Source organism: Psammomys obesus, unplaced genomic scaffold (assembly GCF_907164565.1).
Source record: "Psammomys obesus unplaced genomic scaffold, mPsaObe1.curated_primary_1811, whole genome shotgun sequence".
Taxonomy (NCBI): Eukaryota; Metazoa; Chordata; class Mammalia; order Rodentia; family Muridae; genus Psammomys; species Psammomys obesus.
The window spans coordinates 15823467-15847979 of NW_026596085.1; the positions used below are offsets into that span (position 1 = coordinate 15823467).

At 52.9% G+C, this 24513-nt stretch overlaps 1 protein-coding gene across 1 annotated transcript; it reads left to right on the forward strand.

The window, feature by feature from the left end:
* The first annotated feature begins 13585 nt into the window (after positions 1-13585).
* On the forward strand, positions 13586-23313 carry Pnpla5 (patatin like phospholipase domain containing 5). Its single transcript, XM_055627185.1, has 9 exons — positions 13586-13888; positions 14180-14412; positions 15948-16013; positions 16242-16451; positions 17748-17808; positions 18581-18766; positions 20435-20561; positions 22425-22541; positions 23125-23313. The coding sequence occupies exons 1-9, from the start codon at positions 13696-13698 to the stop codon at positions 23222-23224; spliced, it is 1293 nt and encodes a 430-aa protein (XP_055483160.1). The 5' UTR covers positions 13586-13695; the 3' UTR covers positions 23225-23313.
* The last annotated feature ends 1200 nt before the right edge of the window (positions 23314-24513 follow it).

The window sequence follows — 24513 nt, forward strand, 5'->3', positions numbered from 1 at the left end:
GAAGAAAGAAGGTGGCTGATACTTCTCTGCCCTGCTGCTCCTGGTTGCTGTTGATGCAGTTGGATGAGAAGAAGTTGGAGATACCCTGAAATGAAAATTGGACTTGCTCCAAGGAACCTGACGACCCTAACAAGCAGGAAGTAGACTAAGATACCTACGTCCCCTCTCCCCACTAATGTTCCTTCTCTCCTACCTGGTGTTGGGGTGTTGGAAAGGGTTGGGGTAGGGAAGGGAGGAAGAGGCATTAAGAAATGAAAATAAAATAGTTTAAAAAGTGTACCAACAGAATGGTCCATCTCTTCTTTCTCCTGACTCAGTTGAGCCAAGGGGCCAGACAGACCCAGATGGGGCTGTTTCGGTGGCATGCTTGCTTTGAGCTGGGCAGGTAGGTAACCTTGCTGCGCTCAGTTTCCGAACCTGTAAAGTGAGACCAAGCTTGGCAAGTGATGCCCAGAATATCCACATTTCTAGGGTAGGCGGTCGGATACCTGAGCCTCCCTGGTGTGGAACCCAACAGATAGGGACTATGTGTCTGAAACCCTGCCCAGGTACATGAAATTCATTATCTCTTCCCTCTATCATTCTATTTTTCATCTTATTTTATGTACACGAGTGTGCCACCTTCATGTAGATCTGTACCCTCACAGGCCAAAAGAGGGCAGTGGGCCCCCTGGAAGGGAGGCGCCATGTGGGAACTGGGAACTAAACACAGGTCTTCTAGAAGAGCAGCCAGCACTGTTCCATTAAGCCATCTCTCCAGACCCTCTCTCTTCTCTTTACCTTCCTTCTCTCTTCTTTCCTTCCTTCCTCGCTTCCTCCCTTTCCCCCTTTCCTATTTTCATCCCTTCCTTCCTTCCTTCCTTCCTTCCTTCCTTCCTTCCTTCCTTCCCTTTTTTATTGTTTCATCTTGTTTGAAACAGGGTCTGGTTATGTAGCCCAGGCTGGCCTCACACTCTGGGCAATCTTTCTGCCTCAGCCTCCCAAATATTGGGATCACAGGCATGGGTCACCACACCCAGCTTTTTGTTCTTTTGAAATAGCCAGTGTCTCACCAGCCGGCCAGGCTCTCCTCCAATGCCTGCCCCTCCCCACCTTGTGTCTGTGGGTTGCAGATGTGTGCTATCATGTCAGCTTGGAACATTATTTCTTTTTCTTTACTTTTTAAAAATTTTTATTTTGAGAAAGTCTTGCTGCATGGTCCAGACTGGCTCTGAGGTACAGGTCTTCTGTCTCTACCTCTACCTGAACAGGCATACACCACCACACGCAGCTCCAAAGCACAAACAAAGTGTGTTGAAATGAACTAGAATCTCCAGTTCTGCAATGTGGACCCCCCCCCCCCAGACACAGGAACATTAGTTCACAATTTTTAGAGAGGATCTCAGGCAGTACAGGCTGGCCTTGAACCCACTATGCAGCTGAAAACGACTTTGAACTTCTAATGTTCTTGCCTCCACCTCCAGAGAGCTGGCACTGCAGTTGTTAGTTTCCATTCCTGGTTTACTGGGTGCTGGTGGCCGAGCCAAGGGCTCCGTTCATGCTAGGCAAACACTCTTCCCACTCAACTACTCATACGTCTCCAGCCCTATCCATTATATGTCATTGTAAAGTGATTTGGGATCACTAATGAGGAAGGAAACCGGCTCCCTCTGAAGACGCTTTAGAGGTGAAACCAGCGTTAAGATCATGCCTCCTAGCCTGGTGGTACCGGCATATGGCTTTAGTTTTAGCACTTGGGAGGCAGAGGCGGGCGGATCTCTTGAGTTCAAGGCCAGCCTGGTTTACACAGTTCCAGGACAGCCGGGGCTACACAGAGAAACCCTGAGAGAAACCAGAAACAGAGAAAGAAGAAAGAATCATTTCCCTTCCCCCCCCCCCCCCAGTTAAGGAATGAAGGATAGGTTAAGGGCTTGACTCATTTCTAGTGTGGTAACCAGGCCAACTGTGGATCAGGCTGTGGGATCCTGGTTGCAAATCATTGCAAACTGAATGAGGAGCTGGGACTGTCCCCACAGGTAGGTGTAGTAGGAATAGCCATGCTTTCTGACAGGACACAGTTCAGGCTGACCTAGTGAACAGGGCAGATGTGAGGCACCAGGCCATTCTGCACAGGACACAAACAGCTGCCCCAAATGAACAGCGATGGGCAGTGCTAGGCCACTGGCTTGGAATTCTTGCCTGGGTACTGCCTCCAGAAATAGGCCTGGAGTGGGGTATCTCTGTAACCAGAGAGGCAGGAGCCACAGGGCACTGGTCTCCTGGACATTTGCATTGAGCTAGAGAGCAGGGACCCAGCTTGCTGAAGGTCATGTAAGAATCAGAAGCCAGGCCCGGATCAGCACTGTCTCTCTGTAACCTTGGAGTCTAAGGATTTGCCATATTTAAAACTATAACGTATTTTTTTATGATTTGTGGGGATAATTAATAATAACAAAAAGGCTCTTGGGTAGAGAATATAGAATTAAGTGGGTGCTTTTTGTTTGTTTGTTTGCTTGTTGGTTTTTTGAGACAGGGTTTCTCTGTGTAGCCCTGGCTGTCCTGGAACTCTGTAGATAGAGATCCACCTGCCTCTGCCTCCCGAGTTCTGGGATTACAGGTACGTGCCACCACCTACTGGGCTGGATGATGTGGATGTTCTTTGTTGGTGTATCAGAGAAGGGTGTAGACATAGCCTAGGGATACCTGAGTGGGAGAAGGGAAAGTGGGCGTGGTGACACATACTTTAATCTCAGCACTTGGGAAGTGGATGCAGGAGGGCCAGAAGGTTGAGGCCAGTATGGGATCAATGAGATTTGTCTATATATATATACACACACACACACACACACACACACACAGAGAGAGAGAGAGAGAGAGAGAGAGAGAGAGAGAGAGTCAGAGACAAACAGAAAGAGAGACCAACAGAGAGTGGGTGCAAAAACAAAAAAAAATCAAGAACCCAGGGCAGCCAACTGCAGGGCTTCTCTCAGGTGGGAGGTGAAGAGGCCATGGTTTCCAGTCCCTGCCCTTACTCCTCAACTGCTCCTTTCTGTCCTCTGGGGTCCTCCTTGCCTGCTCTCTGGGCCATCTGTCCTGGGTGTGGCTTGAGCAGCTACCCAGATCATTTTAAGCCCGGCACCTCCCACCTTCTAAGCATTCTGCCCCCTGGCCATCCTGGTTCCCAGGCACCCCTTTACCCTAAAGGGCCACAGAGTCTGGCTGCCCAGTCCTGAGCAACAGGCCTGCAGAGGGCTGAGCACCTACCCCAGCCCTGAAGAGGCTTTTCTCCCTTCCATATGGAGAATGGAGCATGGTCTTTGTCCGGGTGACCTGAATGGATTCAGATCTGTCACAGGTGCCAGCAGACTCCAGATCACTATGAGAGTAAGGCAGGGGCAACTGAACAAAGAAAGTAGGCCAAGCCGAGTTCTGAGCCTCCTAAGGCAAGTGTGACCTGAAGAGGCAGCTGTTCTGGGCACAGTGGCGTGATGGCCTACCAGCCTTTACCCTGGCAGTGACTGGGCTGGCTGCCAGCGTTCCTGGCTTGAGTTCAAGGTGACAGGAGACATTCTAGGTTGGGATGTGGGTGGCGTGAGTGCCTAGGTCCTGGAAGGGGTATGGGGCATGGCTCAGGCTGTGGGAGCCAGGCTAGCTGTCACGGGGCCCACTCTTCCAACGGTCGCACTGGTCACTTCCCACTCATCTGGCTCACTTAGGGGAGCCAGGTGGATGTTGGAACTTCGTATACTAGCATCTCCAATGTCACAGACCCCTTGCCTGCCCAATACTCACTTCTGTGATGGCCTCGAGGCTGTGCACCTTGGGGCTTCAGGGCACAGTGGGCAAAGAGGTTCCTTGTCCTCCTCGAGAGGGATCAGTGGGAATGAGAAGGGAACCTCCCAGGAGGTCCTCAGGTGATATCAGCAGAGCATTCCCTCTGTGGCTCAGCACCCTATATGACAGCTTGGAGGCTAGCCTGAGCTCTCCAGGGCATCCTGACCTCCCCCCCCCCTTTTTTTTTGGTCCTCATTTTAGTAAGCTGACACCAACTCCCAGCTCTGGCACTGCTGCAGCTCTTCCCACCCTGAGCTTCGCCCCTCAGCCTCCACCTCTGCAGCTCCACGAGTCCCCTCTCTGCACATGTGGCCAGGAAGGTAATGCATACACACCGCCTCTCCATCTGTCCATCCTCCACATCATGAGTGCTCGACTCCCCCTCCCTGTGAAAAGCACCAAATGCCAACATTCCCAGGACCTCCTGGAGAGCAGACTTGAAGTAGAGGCCTTCAGGGCCCTTAGGGCTCTCCTGGGAGCCATTTCACTTTCAGACCTTCTCCTCCCTCTCTGGGGCTGCAGTGGGACCAGCTGACAGCTCTGGCTGAGTATGAACAATGTCACGGTGACTGACAGGCTCCTGTCTCCCAGGTTTTCTGGATTGATTCCCCTGGCTAAGACCCGTACAGATGTTCAGAGCCTCCCTACCCTGGGTTAGGAGTGATGGAAGACAGTAGGCTGAAAGACACGCTAGGACCAGACGGAGCATTCTCTCTGCACATGCTACCCTTTCCTACTCATATATGCCTTTCCATTTGAATTTGTATGTATGAGGGCCTCTGTGTGTATGTACCCTCTCATGGAGGTCAGAGGACAGCATTCGGGAGTTGGTTCTTCCTACAATGTGGGGTCTTGGGGAATCGAACTCAGGTCGTCAGGCTTGGTAGTAAGTGCCTTTGCCCACCGGAGCCAACCTTTCTAAAGCTGTGGTAGAGGTCCTGCCAGTCCCTGTTCACAGGAGTAGGGCACTGAGACCCTTGGTGGTCAGTGATGCCAGAGCCTACCCTGAGCAGCGGGTGGGCTGGGGATGAGAGGTTAGGTTCAGGAAAACCACAGGTGGAGATGTTTTTCTGTGGAGTGGACCCCCAGGCCTGCTTAGCTGAATGAAGGGCCAGGACCCTCCCTTGCTGAGCCCACAGAAAGAGTGGGGGTGATGCAAAGACCTATAAGGGAGAAGAGGGGAGGGTGTCCAGAGGACAGGGCCAGGGGAAGGAAGGAAGTAGAGATAATCAGCTGGAGTGGGGGGGGGAGTGTGTGTGTGTGTGTGTGTGTGTGTTTCCGCATGTGTGGCTGTGCATGTCTACATGTGTATGTGGAGGCCAGAGGCTGGTGTTAGCTGTGTGTTCATCCATCAGCCTCTAGCTTATGTGTTGAGGTGGGGCCTCACTGAACCCGGAGCCTGCCAATTCAGTTAGCCTGGCTAGCCAGCTTGCCCCTTGTCTCTGCCCTGCAGCTCAGGCTTTCATGTGGTTTCTAGGATCCAGTCCGGACACTCGAGTATTGAACACGCTTACCCACTGAGCCGTCCCTATGGCTTCATCAGAGTTTGATTTCTCTGTCCCCCCCCACCGCCGTGGCTGTTGAAAATTGGGCCTCTGAATCAGGATGTTCTTCACAACCGTAAGGTTTAGGAGTATAAGGAGAATTTTGTTATATCAACAAAGATGCTGTATCGTTGAAAGTCACCCCACTTTTTTTTTTTTCAATTTCTTTTTAGCCTTTTAACGTGGCTAGGTAACTTAAAATAACATACAACATTTGGGTTCTCAGTGTGTGCTTTGGGGGGTGGGGAGGACGTGCTGGGGATGAACTCAGGGGCTCACATATCTATTGGGCGCCCTCCTGCTTCAGCTTCCTGAGTACAGGGATGATGGGGGTGTACCACCACACCTGCCTTCAGGGAGACTTGGATGCATTATTTTAAACAATTCAATATATTAAAACAAAATAAAACAAAACAAAACTAAGGGATCACAAAACAGTTTTCTCCTTATACTTTCTAAATCTTCTGTTTGTGCAAAACAGTCTACCGCCGAGTTCAAGCCTGCCCCAAATCCTGAATTCTATTTCTGTGGAACTGTCTCCAATTCAGTTACTCTGGCTTCTCTAAAAGAAGAAGAGACTAACTCAGGTCAAGGACAGAGGGTCTGGGGTGGAAAAGCCCTGGATGTCAGGTGTCTGGACAGCGGCTTTAGCTGGGTCAAGCTTCCTTACCGCTGAGACTCTGACTACATCAACAGAAGCGAGCACCCATAAAGGAGGTGCAGGTTCTCACTGTGGTGACCTCTGAGGGTGGGGCTTCTGCTTGGAGGTGGCATTAGACACCCGCATTTGGCTGTACAGACTCAAAGGCTCCACTGGGTGCAGGATGGCCTACGGGTGTTGGGGGCCTGTGTGTTCAGCCCCCCTGCTGAATCCACACCTGGAGGGAGGGTTTCATGGTCACACCCATTCCACAAGGAAAAGGCCATCCCCTGGCTGCAGCTCTGAGAGGCTGATGACCCAAGCCCTTAGTGGCTGCTCTCCAGGGTCCAGATGGGTGTCTTCCTGAGCCTAGGCACACACACACCTGTGGGAGTAGGTGGTGCTGGGCTAGCTGCAAGTCTCCTGTGGTCACCTGTAGCTGAGGGGGCGGGCTGCCCGGCTGAGTCAGGCTGCTCAGTTCCTGATGCAAGGTCATGGCCTTAGATTTGGGAACCACTAGGCCCCATAAACTCCCACGCTGTGTGAATAATCGATGGTTTGACCTGTCCCATATGGTTCAGAAGTGTGCTGACCTTGGGCCAGGTGAGAGGTGAGAGTACCCGGGTAAGCAGATCCTCTGTCCTCCCTCTGAAATGTTAGCTTTGCACCATGCTCACAGCCTCAGTTCCTGCTGGTGCATGGCTTACCCTGCTGGTGACCTGTTCATGTCATCAGAGCAAGGGAGCTGAGCTTGTGGAACGCAGGGACACCTGTGCTGGGCTGTTCCAACATCTGGACCGTATGAACTTGCTCATCGTCAGCATCTGTCTGTGGAAGAAGCAGCCAGTTATTTCCACTGCAAGAGTAAACAGGGGCATGTATCAGTTGATAATGTCCCCAAAAGGCATGGATCAGCCGACGATGTCCCCAAGTCACTATGTAGAAAGAGCTGGTGTTAGAATGCACACAGACAGGGACTATTTCTGACAGGAACTCAATGGCAGGCTCTTTGACCTCCCCACCCCCCAAGGGAGGATCAGTCTTGGCATCTCCTCTAGGCCACAGAGGAGAACTTTGTAGCCAGTCCTGAAGATACCTGATAAAACAGGGTCAGATGAAAGGGAAGGAGGTCCTCCCCAATCAGTGGACTTGGAAAGGGGCAGGGAGGAGATGAGAGAGGGAGGGTAGGATTGGGAGGGAATAAGGGAGCAGGATACAGAGTTAATAAAATGTAGCTAGTAATAAAAAAAATTAAATTAAATTAAAAAAAGAAAAGAAAAAAAAAGAATGCACATAGACAACTTTGTCATAGACATAGAGCTGAGGGTACACAGCCTCGAAGTGTGTAGAGCAAGCTGGGGGCAGAGGGTCCTCCTCCTGTCTACAAAGCTAAGCCTTGTGAACTCTCAGGAGCCTGGGGAACAGACTCTTAAAGGACCCATGCTAATGGAAGGGGCCCAGAAGGGAAGGAGTGCCCCCAGAAGCACAAGAGTCTCCCCCAGTTTACATCCTGAATACCCTGTTGATAGAAACCAGGAACTTAAGCTGGAAATGGTGGCACACACCTGCAATCCCAGCACTCAGAGGCTGAGGCAGGAGGATCACCAAGAGTTCGAGGCCAGACTGGACTTAAAGAGAATTCCAGGCCAGCCAGGGCTCCATAGTGAGACCAAAAACCAAACCAACCCAAACCAAACCAAAACAAAGCCAAGCAAGCAAGCAAACAAACAAAAAAAAACCCTAACCCCACCAAGAGGCAGCATTTCACAGCTGTACAGTACTCTGGGGCTTCTACCACCCCATCTGACTAGTGCGGGGCTCCTCCCCAGCCACCACTATCTGACAGTCTGTCATACCAGAGTTGGTTCTGTTTTAGTTTGCTGATCCATCCCCTTCAGGGGTTGAACTGCTCTTTGCTCTGTGCCTCTGCTTCTGTTTGGAAGGCTGTAGGTGGGCAGGTAGGTAGGTAGGTAGGTAGGAAGGAAGGTAGGTAGGTAGAAAGGTCCAGAACCACTGAAGGGCAACTGTCAGCCCTTGAAGACAGTTTTCAGGATTTCCCTCTGCAGTGTGGCAATAGTAGGAGGTGGGGAAGTTTGTGAAACTGGGACCAGAGCCATCTTGCTGAAAGCGGGAATGGGATGACCCAGAGATAGCTGGAAGTGGCTGCAGCTGCCAGGTGAGAGGCGAAAGGCTGGGCACACAGGAGGAAGGAGTTAGGAGCTGGAGGAAGGAGTTGGGGAGATGCCTGCGTAAGTGTGGCAAGGAACTTGCTTTCGCCTTGGCACGAGGGAGCCAAGGGAGATTGGCTCTGCTGTCAGCGAGCTCAGGTTTCACGGCGGGGGGAGGGTTCAGAGGAGACAGACAGATGGGGGGATACTATGAGCATTCATAAGATGGGTAGCATATTCATTGGGTAAGGTGACCATTTTTTTCCTTCCACTTATGGTGGGATTAGTCTCTTTTTAGGGTCTTTATTCCCACAGTCCTCCATAAAGGTCCTATGAGGAGTTCACAACCATATGCATATGCTTTATAAATATGGTCAAGTTTCCTTCACCAGTGCACAGGTGTGGGAGAATGCCTTGTGCCTCAGTTTCTCTTCTCCTTCTTCTTTTTCTTTTTTTTTGAGGCAGGGTTTCTCTGTGTAGCCTTGGCTGTCCTGGACTCACTTTAAAAACCAGGCTGGCCTTGAACTCACAGAGATTCATCTGCCCCTGCCTCCTGAGTACTGGGATTAAAGGTGTGCACCACTATTTGCTCAGCTTCTTCCTTTATAAAAAAAAAAAAAATGTTTTTTACATGCCTGGATGTCTTTTCTGCATGAATGTCTGTGCAACATGAGTATGCCTAGTAAGTACCCGTGGAGGCCAGGAGAGGTTGTCAGATCCCTGAAACTCGGTTTGTAAACCTCCTGTGGCTGCTGGGACCAAACCCAGGTCCTCTGTAGGAACAACCAGTGTCTTGACCCCTGAGCCATCTCTCCATCCTCCACCCCATGCCTCCATTTCTGATACAGTGGGAACAGCCTAGCTGCAGCTTTCAGAGTGTCCCATCACAGAAGAACATCTTAGTCATCAGGAGACAGCCACCAAGATCAGCAGCAGTTCTCCTTGGTGACCTCATAGCGAACTCCTTGCCTGCTTGGATTCACATACTTCCCAGTCTTCTCCTGTGCACCCGGCTCTGTGCTGGACTCTGGACACGTCAGGGGAGCCACAAGGCCCTGGGATGGTGTCTACACTATGGCAGTCTCCACTGTAGAGAAAGTGTTTCATGCACATGTTGTTGTTGTTTTGTTTTTTGTTTTTTTGCTTGCTTGCCACGAGTATAATTTCCTTACCCATCTTTCCCAATGCATCCTGGAACAGCCATGAACCACCCAGGTGTTCCTCCATGAAAGGGTGAAAGATGGCTGTTGACACAAGGCATCCCAGGGACATTGTGTGTGGAAAGCCTTGGTGCAGCTCCCTAGCCCACATCACATGTAGGGGATCTGGGGCCCAGAGTGTCAGGGAGCTACCTCAAACCCCAGTGATAGCTTTTGAGACTGTTGTGCCACAGGGTCCTAGGTCTTGGGCAGAGTGCTTTTGGGAAACCCTGCCACTCTGCAGCCAGGTACAGCATCTAGGGGAGAGGGTCCAGGAACTGAGAGGCAGTATGAAGATGCCTGCCTCACTGCCAAGGTCATGGTCTCTTCCTGGTCTCTTCATCTTCCTCCTTGCCTGACACCAGCTTACTGCCTTCAGTGACACTATGAACTATGACTATGAGCTAGGACACTATGACACTATGATGTTCACAGCAGTCTGCCCTAGATACAGAGATTTCCAAATAGATATCCTCTGCATAACTCCCTCAGTTCTTCCCACCATGGGCAAGATTGCCTGGTCAGCTGGGCTCACTGAGGTCACTTTCTTTAGAGTCCCTCCCCCCTGCCTGGCCCTGCTGGATTCCCTCAGATACACTCCTTCCTGTTCATGGGCCCTGCCATAGTCTCTCCTGCCATTTCTACCCGTGGGAATGTTCAGTCTCTACATTTTTTAAAGACATTTATTATGTATACAGTATTCTGCCTGCATGTATGCCTGCAGGCCAGAAGAGGGCACCAGATCTCATTATAGATGGTTGTGAACCACTATGTGGTTGCTGGGAATTGAACTCCGGTCCTCTGGAAGAGCAGCCAGTGCTCTTAGCCTCTGAGCCATCTCTCCAGCCTCATCAGTCTCTGCTCTGATGACCAGAAATTTCTTATGACCAGAAATGGGTCATAATATGCTCTTATAACACCACATATTAAGTGTCACATGCTATGGGAGGCGGGGTTGGGAATTCTCTCTCAGGGTTCTCAAGCACATCAAAAGAATTTAAGAATGCCCCAAAGGAATCCTGAGAAGAATTTTGTTGTAATTTAAAAGCAAGACCTCAGGGTAGGCAAACTGTAAATCTCAGTGTCTGCCTGGAGGAGAAAGATGAAGACAAAGCCCTGTGCTTGTGAGTGAAGCAAAGGGAGGTGGCAAGGAACTCCATGGCAAACGGGAAGTACCTTCGGAGAAAGTGACAAAGCTGGAAATACCAGAGGCAGTACACTCACACTCTGTGTGGATCCAAAACAAAGAGACAGAAAGAAGAGAAAGCAGTAACAAGGTCCCTCAGAAGCTCATGGTGGCTCCCCAGCTAGTGTGCCAAAACAAGGATGCTGGGAAGGAAAAGGCGTTTTCTCATTACAAGAATACTTATTCGTCCATTCTCTCCATGCGGTCTCTCTATCCATGTCAGAGGAAGATTCCATTCTCTCGACCAAGAAACAGCTCTCCCCTAACAGGTCTCCGGTTCCACCTTAACACTCTTGGATACTGCAGCCAGTCTCCCAGGAACGAGGCACAATTTTTTTGGCTGAAGACATGTCTTGCTGCGCTGCACAGGTTTGCCTGGCATTCAGCATGGCCTTGAACTCATGGTGATCCTCCTGCTTCAGCTTCCCAAGTGCCAGGATTCTAAGAGCGCTCCACCATGCCCACCGGAGAAGCGCACTTCGTGTAAACAGACTACAGCAATCAGAACCCACAAACCGACACAGCACGGCGGTGGGGTCCCAGTCCAGGCACACATGCTTTGACTGTTCTGATGGTGTCCTTTCTAGGGCCTCCTCCATGCCCCTGTTAGACAGACAACAAAGATGCCATCGACAAGGTTTGGTCAGCCAGGGATGTAACCACATTTCTAGTTAGGACGTTTTTAACCTATGAGGGTCTATTTGAGGTGTCACCAGACCTGCCTGAGTAGTCATCTGAAGCTCTGTCTTTCATGATCTCAACACCATCTCCTCCTTTCCCCCTCTCTTTCCTTTCTTCCCCTTCCTTTCTTCACCTTCTTTTCCATCATAACCCCCTTCCTTCCCAGACCCCGCTTCCCCTTTTACTTTTTATTTTTAGACAGGGTTACAAAGGCTGATGAGGACAAGTTACAAAGGCTGATCTTATCCTTGCTCTGTGGCCCAACCAGGCCTTGGACCTGCAATCCTCCTGTCTCACTCTCCAGAGTGTGGATCTTTTTCTGTTGGACAAAAGCAATGCTGCTGTACTTCACTGGCACAGCGGGAGCCCCTTCACCCTCAATCCACCTGGGCACGTCTGCAACAGCCCTCTCCTGCAGCAGGGAACCCGGTTTCCGTGGTCCTCCCTCCACTGGCTGTTTCCTCCAGGCTCTTCTGTATCACCCCCACTAAGCCTTGCTTTTGGGCTCTCCTGGATTCCTTGTATAGGTCTCTGCTGCTTGGGATGTAAAATGGGGCTGGCCGTATTATCTCCCCGGGCTGTGATAGAAATGCAATGATCCAATCAAGAAGGTCTCAGCGTAGCGCCAGTGAAAAGTACATGAGTTAAAAAAAAAAAAAAGGAAAGATGGAGGACATGAAAGAAATATGGAAGGGAAAGAGCTCCTCACTCCAGAATCTGGCTGGGAGTCATTAATAAGGCCAAATCACCACCAAAGCTTGTGCTCGTCTTCCTGAAATCTCAAACAGGATGTTGGAGACTGCAAGGTATGAGCGCCCCCCAAATGGCTCCGTGGATGAAGGTGCCTGCGGCCAGGCCTGACAATCTGAGTTCCATCCCGGAGACCCACATGTAGAGGGAGAGAACCAACTCCCTACCACAGGCTGTCTTCTCAGCACACACACACAGAAACTAAATGTTTTTTAAGGAAGTTCCCCCTCTCTTGCTTTGCGTGCACACCATCCTCTTCTTCCACGACTCTCTCAACGCTTAACAAACTCATTCAGTTTGCTTCATTCTGTCTGGTTCTTAAATCCTTTCTTCGGGGAAAACAGGACCTGGCTTTACCTGAGTGGATTCCTTAAGCAGAAAGGAACCTCTTTCGGCTGTGTCCTGCCCAACAGTGTGCAGTAGCATAAGTGTGACCTTAACCTTTGCCCTCCAGCCTCACCAGATCCTCAGAATCTCACTGCCAAGGAAACAAGCCTCCAGGTGCTCCTTGCCCTGAAGGGGAGTTATGGGAGTCCTGAAGGCCTCATGCCCCACCCTGGATGCTTTGGCGGGGGTGTGTGTGTGTGATGTAGGGAGACTGCATCCTTTGCAAGCCTAGCCTTGCTGTGCACCGTCCACTTATTGTCAGCCCTGGACGGTGAGATCTCATCCCACTTCTGTTGCCCAGGACTCGCCAGAGTCACAGCCTCTAGGACACTGTGACCTTTCCCACAGTTAATACTGTTATCACATCATAGAGTGATATTTAAATAACATTTATTTATCTTTGTGTGTGTGTGTGTGTGTGTACATTGGCATGTGTGAAGTCAGAGGACAACCTACAGGAGTCAAAACTCTGCTTCCTCCGTGGGGATCCTGGGGGTGGAACTCGGTGGGCAGGGTTGGCAGCCCTTTTACAGGATGAGCCATCAGGCTGGGACACAGATCCTACGGGGAAATGATTGCGAAGGGCAGTGTGTTGCTATGCTCCTCTGACACACAGTGTAGGTCCTACCAGGTTCCCCTCACGCCATTTTGTTTGTTTGTTTGTTTGTTTGTTTTACTGGGGTCCTTTTTGCTCACCACCTCACACACTGCTGCTGCCTTCCTGGTCTTGGCATGCTGCCCCTCATGACATGCCTGGTCTGACTTCTATGTGATGGCTTGGCTATATGTCTCATCTTACCTGTTCTGACATGTGCACCTGTGAGCCTGGTCCCTGCTAGGCGACTTCGTGGTGACTGCAGTGAGGGGAGTTCACGAATCTGGAGGCACTGTTCCCTGCTGAGCCCAGATCCCAGGCCTCTAGCCTTCCATGAGTCTTGCTGCCCCCACCCCAACTCCTGGCCTCACAGGTTAGGCCCTGGGGATCAGGCTCTGTTCTTCCAGAGCCTCTTTCGAAATGCAGACACCAAGAGGTTAGGCGTCTGCAATCTGGAACAGGGTGGGTGTACGGGCCAGGTCAGGGTGCCTGCACCTTGTAATAATCCTGGGCACAGCTGTGTACACTTGGAGAGGGTGGCCGTGCCAGCTCCTCACTTGCTTCGGTCACAGATGACTCAGCCTAGGGTGGGGCCACCCTGCTGTGCCTCTCAGAACTCCATCTCCAACCCAGCCTGGTCCCAGCCCACTGGGGCTCAGCACTCGGTCCTTCCTGTTCCAGCACTATATCCAGACTGAGGTGTCTGCAGCCCCGCATCTCAAGAGCCCTAGTATGAACTTCCTAGAGGCAGAGGGCGGCTGGAACCTGTCCTTCTCAGGCGCGGGCTACCTGGGCCTCTACCACATGGGCGCCACCCAGTGTCTGCGCCAGCGTGCTCCTCACCTCCTCCAGGGTGCCCGTCGCATCTATGGCTCCTCTTCAGGCGCTCTCGTCGCCGTGGCCATCATCTGCAGCAAGTCGGCAGGTGCTTGAGGGACATCTTGGGGTCCAGGGACCCCCGCAGGAAGCTCAACCTGGCAATGTGGCTTTACATGCAGCCTCTGAACCTGAGGGCTATAGTCACTTCTATCTTCAAAAATGGGGTCCTGGCTTTAGATTTGGGATATTATCCCTAAGGGCCCTTGGGAGTGCTGGCCACCAGGACGGGGCAGAGGTGTTAAGAACTGACTCCCAGGTGGACCGTTGTGGGGTGCGGGTGGAGATGTGGCTAAGAGTGCAGGTGGTCACTGAAGCCTTAGTCCCTCCCACCCTGCAGACTTCTGTTGCTCCAATCTCCTGGCCATGGTGAAGCACCTGGAGCGGCTGAGCCTGGGCATCTTCCATCCGGCCTATGGACCCATTGAGCACATCAAGAAACAGCTGCAGGACACGCTCCCTGACAACTGCCACATCCTGGCCAGCCAGAGGCTGGGGATCTCTGTTACCCGATGGTATGACGGCCAGAACTACATAATCACTGATTTTGCCACTCGGGATGAGCTCATCCAGGTGAGCCGGGGCTGGGTGAGGACCTGGGGCTGAAGGAGCATAGCCCATCGAATAATAGAGTGAACTGAGGGGTTCCTGTGGATGACCATCTGTGTGTGGGAGGGGGTGTGGCAAGAGCTAGACTGTATCCGAGACTGGCCCGAGTTCAAGAACCTCTAGGGGATGGTATGAAGAGGAATCTGAGGTGCTCCTGGGGCAGACTGAGGGGTAGTCGGATTCCACAGCCAGGACCTCTAGGGCAGCTCTGCCCTGCCCCACCCACCCACTCACCCCCATCTTCCAAGTGCTTTTTGATTGCCAGAGTAAAACATTTACTGAGCCTCTGTTATGTGTGGGTACTGTTGTATGCTATGATTTTTGCCAGAGACGAGCACATTCCGCTTGCCTTCTCAGGGCTGGTACCCAAGGAGCACACCTCCTGGGAGCGGGGTAGGAAAGGGCCTATGCTAAACTCAATCAGGAGACCAAGGCAGGGAAGGAACAGAGCCTGTGCTGACCTGACAGGGGCTGGCTTGGGGTATAAGCAAAGAAGGGCAGGGCCAGAGTGGAAAGCTTGGAAGGGATAAGGGTCTCCATATTGAAAGGCCTCAGCCCAGCGTTAAGAGCCCTATAGCATTCCTCAGTGTAGCTCCGTCCACCCTTCTTATCATGGCCTCTGTCTGCTCCTGGCACCGAGGGCCGCCTATGCTCAGCCTCATCTTGGTGCCCTCTATCCCACACTGGGGCTGCTGGAACACAGGTGTCCGGGTGTCAGTGTGTCTCTGATGGGGTGTCCCTTGCTGTGGGCTCATGCCCAGGGAGGAACCTCAGAGCCTGTCCCGGTTTGCTTACCTGGACAGCCCATACGAGGTAGTCAGTGAGTCTCAGCTGCCATCAACCGCGCCCGTCTGTGGGAAGGAGGGGCTCACTCACACTTCAAACCCTCAGAGCCAGGACAGTATGGGGAGTGCCCTTCAGGGTTGTCTGTGTTCCCTGAACATGGAGCCCTAGGTCTTCGGTGTTTGCCCAGCCCTTCCCCCCAGCAGAGTTGACCATGCTGGAGCTGTCCTTGCTCATCACATTCCGCATGTGTCTGTGAGCAGGTAAGACCCCAGGGTTGGTGCTAAGCATCTGTGAGCACATCCCATTACAGCTCGAGGCCAGTGCCATGTGGTCACATGATCAACCTATAAGTGAAAGCATCTCCCTCCCACCCCCACCCCATAGTACTTGTCAGGGCTCTTACTAGGAGATGCCGCCTCTTGTGGGGAGGAAGAACCTGGCATTCCTTCTCAGAGGAGCATCTGTTTGGCTCACCTCTGAGAACACTCTTTGGGGAGACACAGGTTTTTGATATCCCCTTCTTGCCAGACCCAGGGCGTGTGTGGGAGTTGGGTGCCTTGGTTTATATATTAGGGGACCTTCCGCTTACAGTCTCTAGGCAGCGAGGGTGCCCTCTGCAGAGAGACGAAGGAGGCCTGCCTTCAGTCTGTTCTTCGTCTGAGCACAAGAGCAGGTGTGGAGCACTGAGCAAGGATGATGGTCTTGTCTTCTAGGCTTTGATCTGTACCCTGTACTTCCCATTGTACTGTGGGACGATCCCCCCGGTGTTCAGAGGGGAGGTGAGTTTGTTCTGGAGGGCCCCTGTCTGCATCCCACTCTGGGCCCTGGGCAGCTAAGACAAGGGTTTGTCCAGAGGTGGAGATAGGAGTGAGGGTGCCATGCCTTGGTGAAGCACCTACTGTGTGCCAAGAGTCTCAGCCCCTGGGCCGGAAGGGGATAATGGACAGTAGCCAACATGATGAGGGTGTAGGGGAGGTACTGTGGCCCAACACCTTTCTTCCTTCCAGAGATACATTGATGGGGCTCTGAGCAACAACCTGCCCTTCTCCGATTCTCCCACCACCATCACTGTCTCTCCCTTCCACGGGACAGTGGACATCTGTCCCCAGAGCACCTCGCCCAGTCTGCATGAGCTAACCATCCTCAATGCCAGTCTGCAGATCTGTACCAGCAACTTCTATATGGGGTTTATATCCCTTTTCCCCCCCAAGCCTGAGGTAGGTCACCTTGTATGGTCCTTGCCCATGACCTCCCCCCTCAGCCTCAGTTACTGCCCAGCTTCAAGTCATACAAGCCCTGGGACAGAAACCTGAGCTCAGGTGGGTTCCGGCTCTTCTGCCCCTTCCTGGGTGAGGGCTAGAGCCTGGCCATGGCCTGTGCTTAGCTGGCAGACTCCATGAGCAGAAGTAATTAGTTCCATTTCTTTTTCTAGATTTTATTTATTTGTTTGTTTGTTTGTTTACTCATGTGCATGTGTGTGTGTGTGTAGCTGTGCATGTGAATGCAGTACCCAAAGAGGCCAGAAGAGGTCACTGGACCTCTGGAACTGGAATCAATAGGCAGTTGTGAGCCCCCCAACATGGGTGCTGGAAATTGAACTATATACTCCTCCACGGGAGCAGCCAGGGCATTTAACTGCTGAGCCATCTCTTCAGTAACTCGTTAGTTTTTGGTTTTGGAGACAGAGTCTTGCTCTGTAGCGCTGGCTGGCCTGGAACTCACCACGCAGACCAGGCTAGCCTCAAACTCTCGGAGTTCTGCCTGTCTCTGTCTCCCAAGTGCTGGATGAAAGGTGTGTGCCACCATGCCCTCCAGCCCCTACGGAATTTCACTTCTCAGAGGACACAGGCTCAGGCTGGTTAAGCCACTGACTCAGTCACACAGTCCAAGTGGCAGAGCCAAGATTTACTGTTAGTCCAGAATGGTCTTTACAGTAAGCTCCCAAGACTTCAGCCAGCGCACAAACACACACACACACACACACACAGGCACGCACACGCATGTACACAGAGTGAGATGGCTCATCAGGTAAAGACACCTGCAGTGTAAGCCTAGGGACTGAGTTTGAGTCCAGGAACCAACATAAAGGTGGAAGGGGAGAGATGACTACATAGAGCTGTTCTCTGAGCTCCACTTCCACTCCATCCCCTGTGGAGGAGGAAGGAAAGGGCTGCCCTGGGCTTGTGGAGAGCCAGGCGGAGACCCCCATGACCTGACCCAGGTCTTGTCACCCTGTCTGCCAGAGGGATACCTCAGAGGGAGGGAAGTGCCTGAGCTCTAGGTAAGGAGTGAACTGGCCGGTGGGAGGGGATGTTGGGAGCAGATCAGTACTAAGAGCAGACTCTGGGTCTCCCTGATCAGTATCAGGTCTCTGGGGGTTCCTGAGCCCTGCACAGGGTCACTGGGGTAGCAGGCTGGGCTGGGGCCGAGTCCACCTGCTGACAGGTCTCCAGCCCATGGCTTGTTGCTAGAGAAGCCCATGCGCTGCCCTCTCTCTGTTTCATGCGTCCCAGGTGGTGGCTGATTATTGCAGACAAGGTTACCTGGATGCCCTGAGGTTCCTGGAAAGGCGGGGTAGGTGACAGAGGGTAGCAACGGGATGGTGTCAGGTGGACTCAGCCTCTCTGTGCTTGAACCCTGGGACCTTAGTGCCTGCTCTCCTTGTGGCTTCCAAAGAGTGGGGCAGGGTGATAGAGATGGGGTCTGAGGGCGGGTGACAGAGGGAGTTCCAGAGATGAGCTGGGGCAGAGAAAGGTTTCATCTTGGCCTGAGGTGGGGAGAGTGACCAGAGAGAGCTTCCTGGAGGCGACAGCTGAGTTGGGTTGGGACCAGCTGTAGAGTGTCTGGTTGGGATGGGAAGACAGAGTCAGGTGGACAGAAGGGAGGCGCGCTCCGAGTGGCATGTCAGATGGCAGAAGGTGCATAGTCCCCAAGCTAGAAAGCTGTCACCCTGTAAGGCAAGGCTGAGAGATGAACTCAGGCTATACATTCTAGACCCGTCCTCACTCCTGTACTCCACCCCAACCTGCAGCACCTCACTCAAGGACAGAGCTTGGGAGTACTGCATTTAACTCTCATGCCAGCAGGCCTTAAGTTCTCTTTACAGAGGGAAACTGGGCAGAAAGGCTGAGGCTCACATGGCCAGCAGGAAGGAGTAGGACAGAATTTGAGAACAGAGCTGTGTCTTTGGGACTCTAGAGCAGGCTGGACAGCAGGGCAGGACCTCACTGGGGCCCATCCTACAGCCTGGGTGCTGTGAGCACTGAGACATGGGGGTGGCAAGACACCGTTTCCCCTGGAGGCTGCCACCGCACCAACCGTCAGATTTTTCTTCCTCCCAATCCAGGACTCACCAAGGAGCCAGTGCTGTGGTCACTGGTATCTAAGGAGCCTCCAGCCCTTGTGGAGGGGCCCAGGGACACTGAGCATGGCCAGAGCCGGGAAGATGGCCTGACTGTCTGGCGGGACACCCCTAATGTGCTGGTCAGGGATGTGCCGGACTTCGAGCTGCTGTCACCCGAGCTGGAGGCTGGTACTGCCCCTTCTCCTACCAAATCGGCTGCCTGAGCACCCACACCTGCCAAGTCCCTCCCAAATGTCAAGTGTGGCCGGGAGCTTTTTCTGTGTCATTTGCTCCCGACTGCAGTCTGGCACTATTTTCACTGGCGGTGGAACCTGAGGCTCTGAGCGAAGGAACTCAGTAGGTTTTCCTGTCTGCTGTTGGGGTACTGTGCCTGGGAAAGGCAGGTTTGTGCCCAGGCCACAGCGAGGTGCTGAGAGGCAAACACATGGATGGCATTGGCATCCCAGAGACACTTCAAACGGGGGCTGCCAGTCAAAGGTGGGGGGGGTGTGAGTTTGGGCAGAAGGCACCACATGTACAAAGGCCTTAGGACTATAGAGGCTGGGCCGGTAGGTCTCTGAGGTTATAGCATAGTGGTTGGGTGACATGGCAGACATAATGACTGGATAGACAGGAGGTGAGAGCTAGTATCCTGATTACTTTCGTATTGCTGTGGGAAAACACCATGACCAAGGCAACTTATCGAAGTGTTCGGTTTGGCTTACAGTTCCACGATGCTGGCAGAAATAGTTAAGAACTTACACCTCAAATTGCAAGTAGGAGGCAGAGAGCACGCTGGGCTGGTGTGGGTCTTTTGAAATCTCGAGCCCGTCCCTGGTGCCACACCTCCTCCAACAAGGCCACACCTCCTATCCTTCCCAAACACTTCCACCAACCAAGGAACAAGTATGCAAATAAATGAGCCTATGGGGGCCATTCTCAGTCAAACCGCAGCTGGGGAGCCCCGGAGGTGCAGTGGAGCTAGTGGGAGGGAGCAGAGGCCAAAGGGTTTGAGATGACAGTGAAGGTTCAAGAAGAGACAGTGGGGACACTGAGGAAGTGAGGGGAAAGGAGAGAGCATTAATTTGTCTCTGGAAGGTTTTTGGTCTGCACCGAGCCCTAGGTCCAGGCTTCTGAATTTGGAATCAGTGGCCACGCACTGCCGCTGGCTAGGTTAGGAAATGCGAGAGTGAGTTTAATGCTCAGATGCCCTGGGGTCCCTCCTATCGCCTTGGAGGGCTGCTCTGCTGGGGACCCATTTCCTGTGACTAGGGGATAGAAGGAGTTGGATGTTGTCTCTTGGCTGTAAACCTCAGACCTTGATGCCAAACCTGAGCTGCAGTCCGAGCTACCGGTAGTCTCGGGTGCTCTTCTGGCTCTTGATCTGTGCCAGTCACTCCCACCCTGCTTATCCTGGCAAACAAGGGGAGCTGGCAGCGTGGATGCTGGGGTGCCAGCTGCTCTGAGGCTATTGCTGTGAGAAAGGCCTAGGGACACTTGTTCGTCTAAGGCGTCAGGACAAACTTCTCCTGGGAGGAGGAGAGGAAACTAGAGCTCAGTACAGGAGCCTGGAGACCTCAAGGTTGTCTTGGCTCCACCTCTTCCTGGAGGGGACTCTCACCACACTAAACCTCAGTCTCCTCTATCGAGGCCTCAGAGGGTTGAACGGGCATGGACAGGGCGACCCCTGCTGGCGGTGATGGCTTCATCAGTGTGGGGATGCTGAGAGTGGTTACTATGGGCATCTCCCTGGCACCCCAGTGCTTGGTGGCCCCAGGGTGGCCCCGGGCTGGCTAGGGGAGACAGCGCCACAGCCTGAGGGTACCAAGGAGCCGTTGGCCTCTTCGTGTCTTGCAGCACTGAGGAAAGCATGCAAACGGGACTTCTGGGCCCGTATCCAGTGCTCGGTGCCAGGGAGGGCACTGACCTACCTGCTACTGCCTTGTACGCTGCCCTTTGAGTATGTCTACTTCCGGAGCCGGAGGTGAGGTAGCCGGGGCTGAGGGAGGCAGGCTTATGGCCAGTGAGGGTGGTTGGGTGGCTAGAGCTGGCAGGCACCTGCCTTCCCCACACCACCTGCCCATGGAGCTCCTGGGTAGGCTCTGCCAAAGACAGGTGATGTGGCTGGCTGCACAGAACCTAGGCTGTTCTGTGACCTTCTGCCCTCCGCTCCATGGTCAGAGCCTCCTCGACAACGTGATGTCCCTGGCAACTCTCTTAGCTGGTCCACCTCAGATTGGCTGTGCGGTGGAGGCCAGTTCCCTTGACCTCTCTGGGTCACAGCAAATTTCCTGAAACCAGGGCTCCTTCAGGTCATTCTGGCTGTAGTTGAGCGCCCCCTGCTGAGCATTCTACCTTGCTGACTTAGTGGACCATGCTCCTTCATTTGCTCACTCAGCAGCTTCGGAGGTGTTAGCTCCGGGCAGGAGCGGCAGGCTGGTCTTGGCTTCCGGCCTGATGGAGCACACAGCTCACAGTCACCCATTTTTAGCTTCTAGGAGACAGCCACACAAGCACTGAGCTAGCCCTGTCCATACTCAGAACTGTTTGTCCAGGGAAGGCAGGCAATGACCTCTGCGTCTTTAGGATGGGTCACAGTCTATTCAGGAAAGGAGAGGAAAAAGCCTTCCAGGTGGGCAGGGTACTGTATGCAAAGGTGCTGGGGCAGAAGGGAGTCAACCACATCTGAGGAACCCAGGGCAGGAGAGCAGGGCTGTAGTGAAAGCTGCTGTCTGTATGAGATGGGGTGTGAGGGAGTGGCCGGGGCCAGGCACACAGAGTCTGTGGTCAGGTGAGCGAGTTTCATCCAGACACAGAGTCCCAGTAGGGAGATCTGATGTTTCCTTCGAGGAAGGATCTTGCTAATCTTGCAATCCAGAGAGGTCTTGAACTCAAGACTTCCTCTGCCTGGTACTCCCGCCATGTGCCCCAACACCAGGTGTGAGATCTGTGTCTCTAGAAACACCCCTCTTCTTTAGAAGTTTATGATGGGGCTGAGGATGGGGAGATGTCTTGGCGGTTACGAGCACTGGCTGTACTTCCAGAGGTCCTGAGTTCAATTCCCAGCAACCACATGGTGGCTCACGACCATCTATAATGAGATCTGGTGCCCTCTTCTGGCCTGCAGGCACACATGCATTATTATAAAAAATAAATCTAGATGGAGAGCCCCAGGACTCTGCTGTAGTTAGTGATAAGGTCAGCGTTGGTGTGAAGCAAACAGTGGCCCAAACCTGCAAGAGACCTTTCTTCTGAGAGACTTGCCTGTTTATAAAACCGCAGGCTGGTGGAATGAAAATGAAGAGATGTCAAATCCAGCCTCTTCCATGGTGTGAGCCTGCTGGAGACAGCCCAGAGCACACTGCAACTACCCTTCCTATTTCCTATAACCCACACATGGGGCATTTGCAGCAGGAGGAGGCACCGGCCTCTTTAGGACACATGGATGAATGATTTGGGGCAGGAAGAGGGAGGGATGGAGATAAGGAGAGCAAGGGACGACAGGCAGGTGAGGAAAGCTGAGGCTCTGAAGGGTGCTCTGAATCCCCAGGCTGCACAGCAGAGTAGCCTCCAAGGTAGCCCAATAGCACATTCTGCCCTTTGTGCCCCAGGCTTCTCACTGGAGCTCCGTGGAGGCTGACCCTAAGGTCCATCCCTCCCACAAGTCCAAAGTCTGTTTCAGGTCACCCTGCCATGCATGTGCCCCCCGGGACCACCCTGAGATGAGCTTGGCTCACCTAGGCACCCCTCCGTCTCCTCTCTCCAGCTTTGCCTGGACTGCAGGGACTACCTTTGATCTGGACCCATCCCAGGGCTCCCTGGGAAGCTGACATTGCCCCTCCCACAGGCTGCTGCTGTGGCTGCCGGAGATGCCAGATGACCTGTGCTGGATGCAGGGCCTCCTGAAGAGTACAACCCTCAAGGTCTACGCCAAGGCAAAGAGACAGCTTCTCAGGCTGGGCAGGTGAGACATGAGGTGGGGGTCGGGGGCTGGAGCATTTGCCGGGATGTCAGCATGCTGACCACATTCACTACCCCAGCACTCAGTGCCCAGCACCCAATTTGTAGAACCCAGAACCTAGCACCTAGCACAGAGCATTTGTTTAGCGTCCAGTACACATACCGTGTCCTTCTGTCCATCCACCGGAGGAGAGCTGTGTGTGCCACTCAGTATCTGCGGTCTCTTAGCCAGTCACACTGGTCAGTGTGTGCAGTTTTCTGGGGCTGCTATGGCTCTGTGGTTGGTAGAGATTCCCCCACAAGCCTCAGCAAGGTTGGCTGTACGTGGCCCAGGCACTGCTGGCTGTCTTCTGACTGTTTCCCTGCTGTAGGAGATGCCCTGTACCACCCTGTCCATATTCTTTTAGGAAAAACTATCCTGGAGTCCAGATATTTTCTTGTTTGATCCTGCTTAGGGCTTGAGACTTTCCTCAGAGGTCTGAGACTGAAGTAGCTCGCTCCTTGTAAGGGCTGTCTCTTATGGTGTAGCCTACCTTCACCAAACTCCTGGTCTGGAATTCACAACATGTTTCCTGCTCTCTCTGCAGCTCATATATCAGCGCAGTCTCTGCTCCCCTCCAGCTGTGGACAGCTGCTCCTAGGAACCGGGCCTCGAACGTCAGGCTTACTGATCGTGCACTGGGATAGGTCATGCACATGTGTGACGTGACCCCCGAACCCTGTCCTTGCCCTCATCCTGTGTGCTCATGCCTGCCTCTTGCAGTGGGGACTCTGGCAGGTGGCCTGTGTCAGGCTCATACTCCAGGATCTCTGAGTCCAACTCCCAGCTCAGGGAAATTGCTGTGTTACTGGCAAAAAAAAAAAAAAAAAAAAAAAAAAAAAAAAAAATACTTGGCTTCCTGCCAATGCTGGGCCTCATCCTTCTTGTGTGGGCAGGTGGCTTCCTGGAGTGGGACGAGGGCTCCTCCTGCAGCTGCTCCTAGGACCCAGGGCCTCTCTGGATGCTTCCAGGCTACTGTGAGCCCAGGCCACCGCCCTCTTCCTGACCATTTTGTCAGGGGAGAAAGGACAGAACAAGCTAAGACATGTCTCAGTTCTGGATCTCCATGTGGGGACACAGAGGGGGCAGGAAGAGATTATTCTGCACTAGAGCAGTAGGCTGGAGTCGGAGCTGGCACCCCAAGGCCCCGATCACAGTAGTGACTGCTCTGACAGGGTTCCCCCACCTCCTTTCTCTGGCCTGCACTTATCTGAGGGGTTGTGAGTGCAGATGGAAGGTGGGGGGAATTCCCAGGGAAATCTTGAGCATAGATCCTTCTGTTGGGGATGGAGCCTACCGCCACTACAGCTTAGTTCCTTGGGAAGGTTTCTGGGTGGCACACATTTATAGCTCCTTCGGCCTCTCCTTGGGGTCTCTGTTCTTCCTGTTTCTGAAGAACCCACACTGTGCCCCTGGTTAGACTGTAGGGGACACTCAGCCTGAGCGGAGATGGGCCTGTAGAGAAATGGGGGTGCCAATGAGAGACGAGATTATGAAATACATAGTGGGCAGAAGAGATGATGTGTTATTCAGTCATTCATAGATTATGCATACATTGATCATTCATCTATCATGGGTTCGCCCATCATTCATTTATTCACCATTTATCATTCATTCATTCATTTGGCTCCCAGATGGAATACAGATGGGACATGCTGCCACAAGCCCTACCAGGGATGCTTAGAAGAGAACACAATGAGTGAGGATGTGAAGACAAGTGGAGAGATATAGGGACCAGGCTGTTCAGGAGGCTGCCCCAAGAAGGCTTCTGTTGAGCTGAGATCTGACAAGAGGCCAGGAGTTTTGCAAGGCCCTGCAGGGAGCAGCAGGCGCAGAGGGCTGGCAAAGAGAGTGAAGCTCTTGTCACAGCGTGACCATAGCTGTGGGAGAGAGAGGGTGGAGGACATGCTAAGAGCCACAGGCAGGTGGTGGCAAG

Bases quoted from the DNA above. Each gene is read 5' to 3' on its own strand.
- Pnpla5 (XM_055627185.1), top strand. From the start codon at position 13,696: ATGAACTTCCTAGAGGCAGAGGGCGGCTGGAACCTGTCCTTCTCAGGC. The intron at 14,413-15,947 runs GTGAGCCGGGGC...CTTGTCTTCTAG, and splicing joins CTCGGGATGAGCTCATCCAG to GCTTTGATCTGTACCCTGTA. The intron at 17,809-18,580 runs GTAGGTGACAGA...CTCCCAATCCAG, and splicing joins GAGGTTCCTGGAAAGGCGGG to GACTCACCAAGGAGCCAGTG.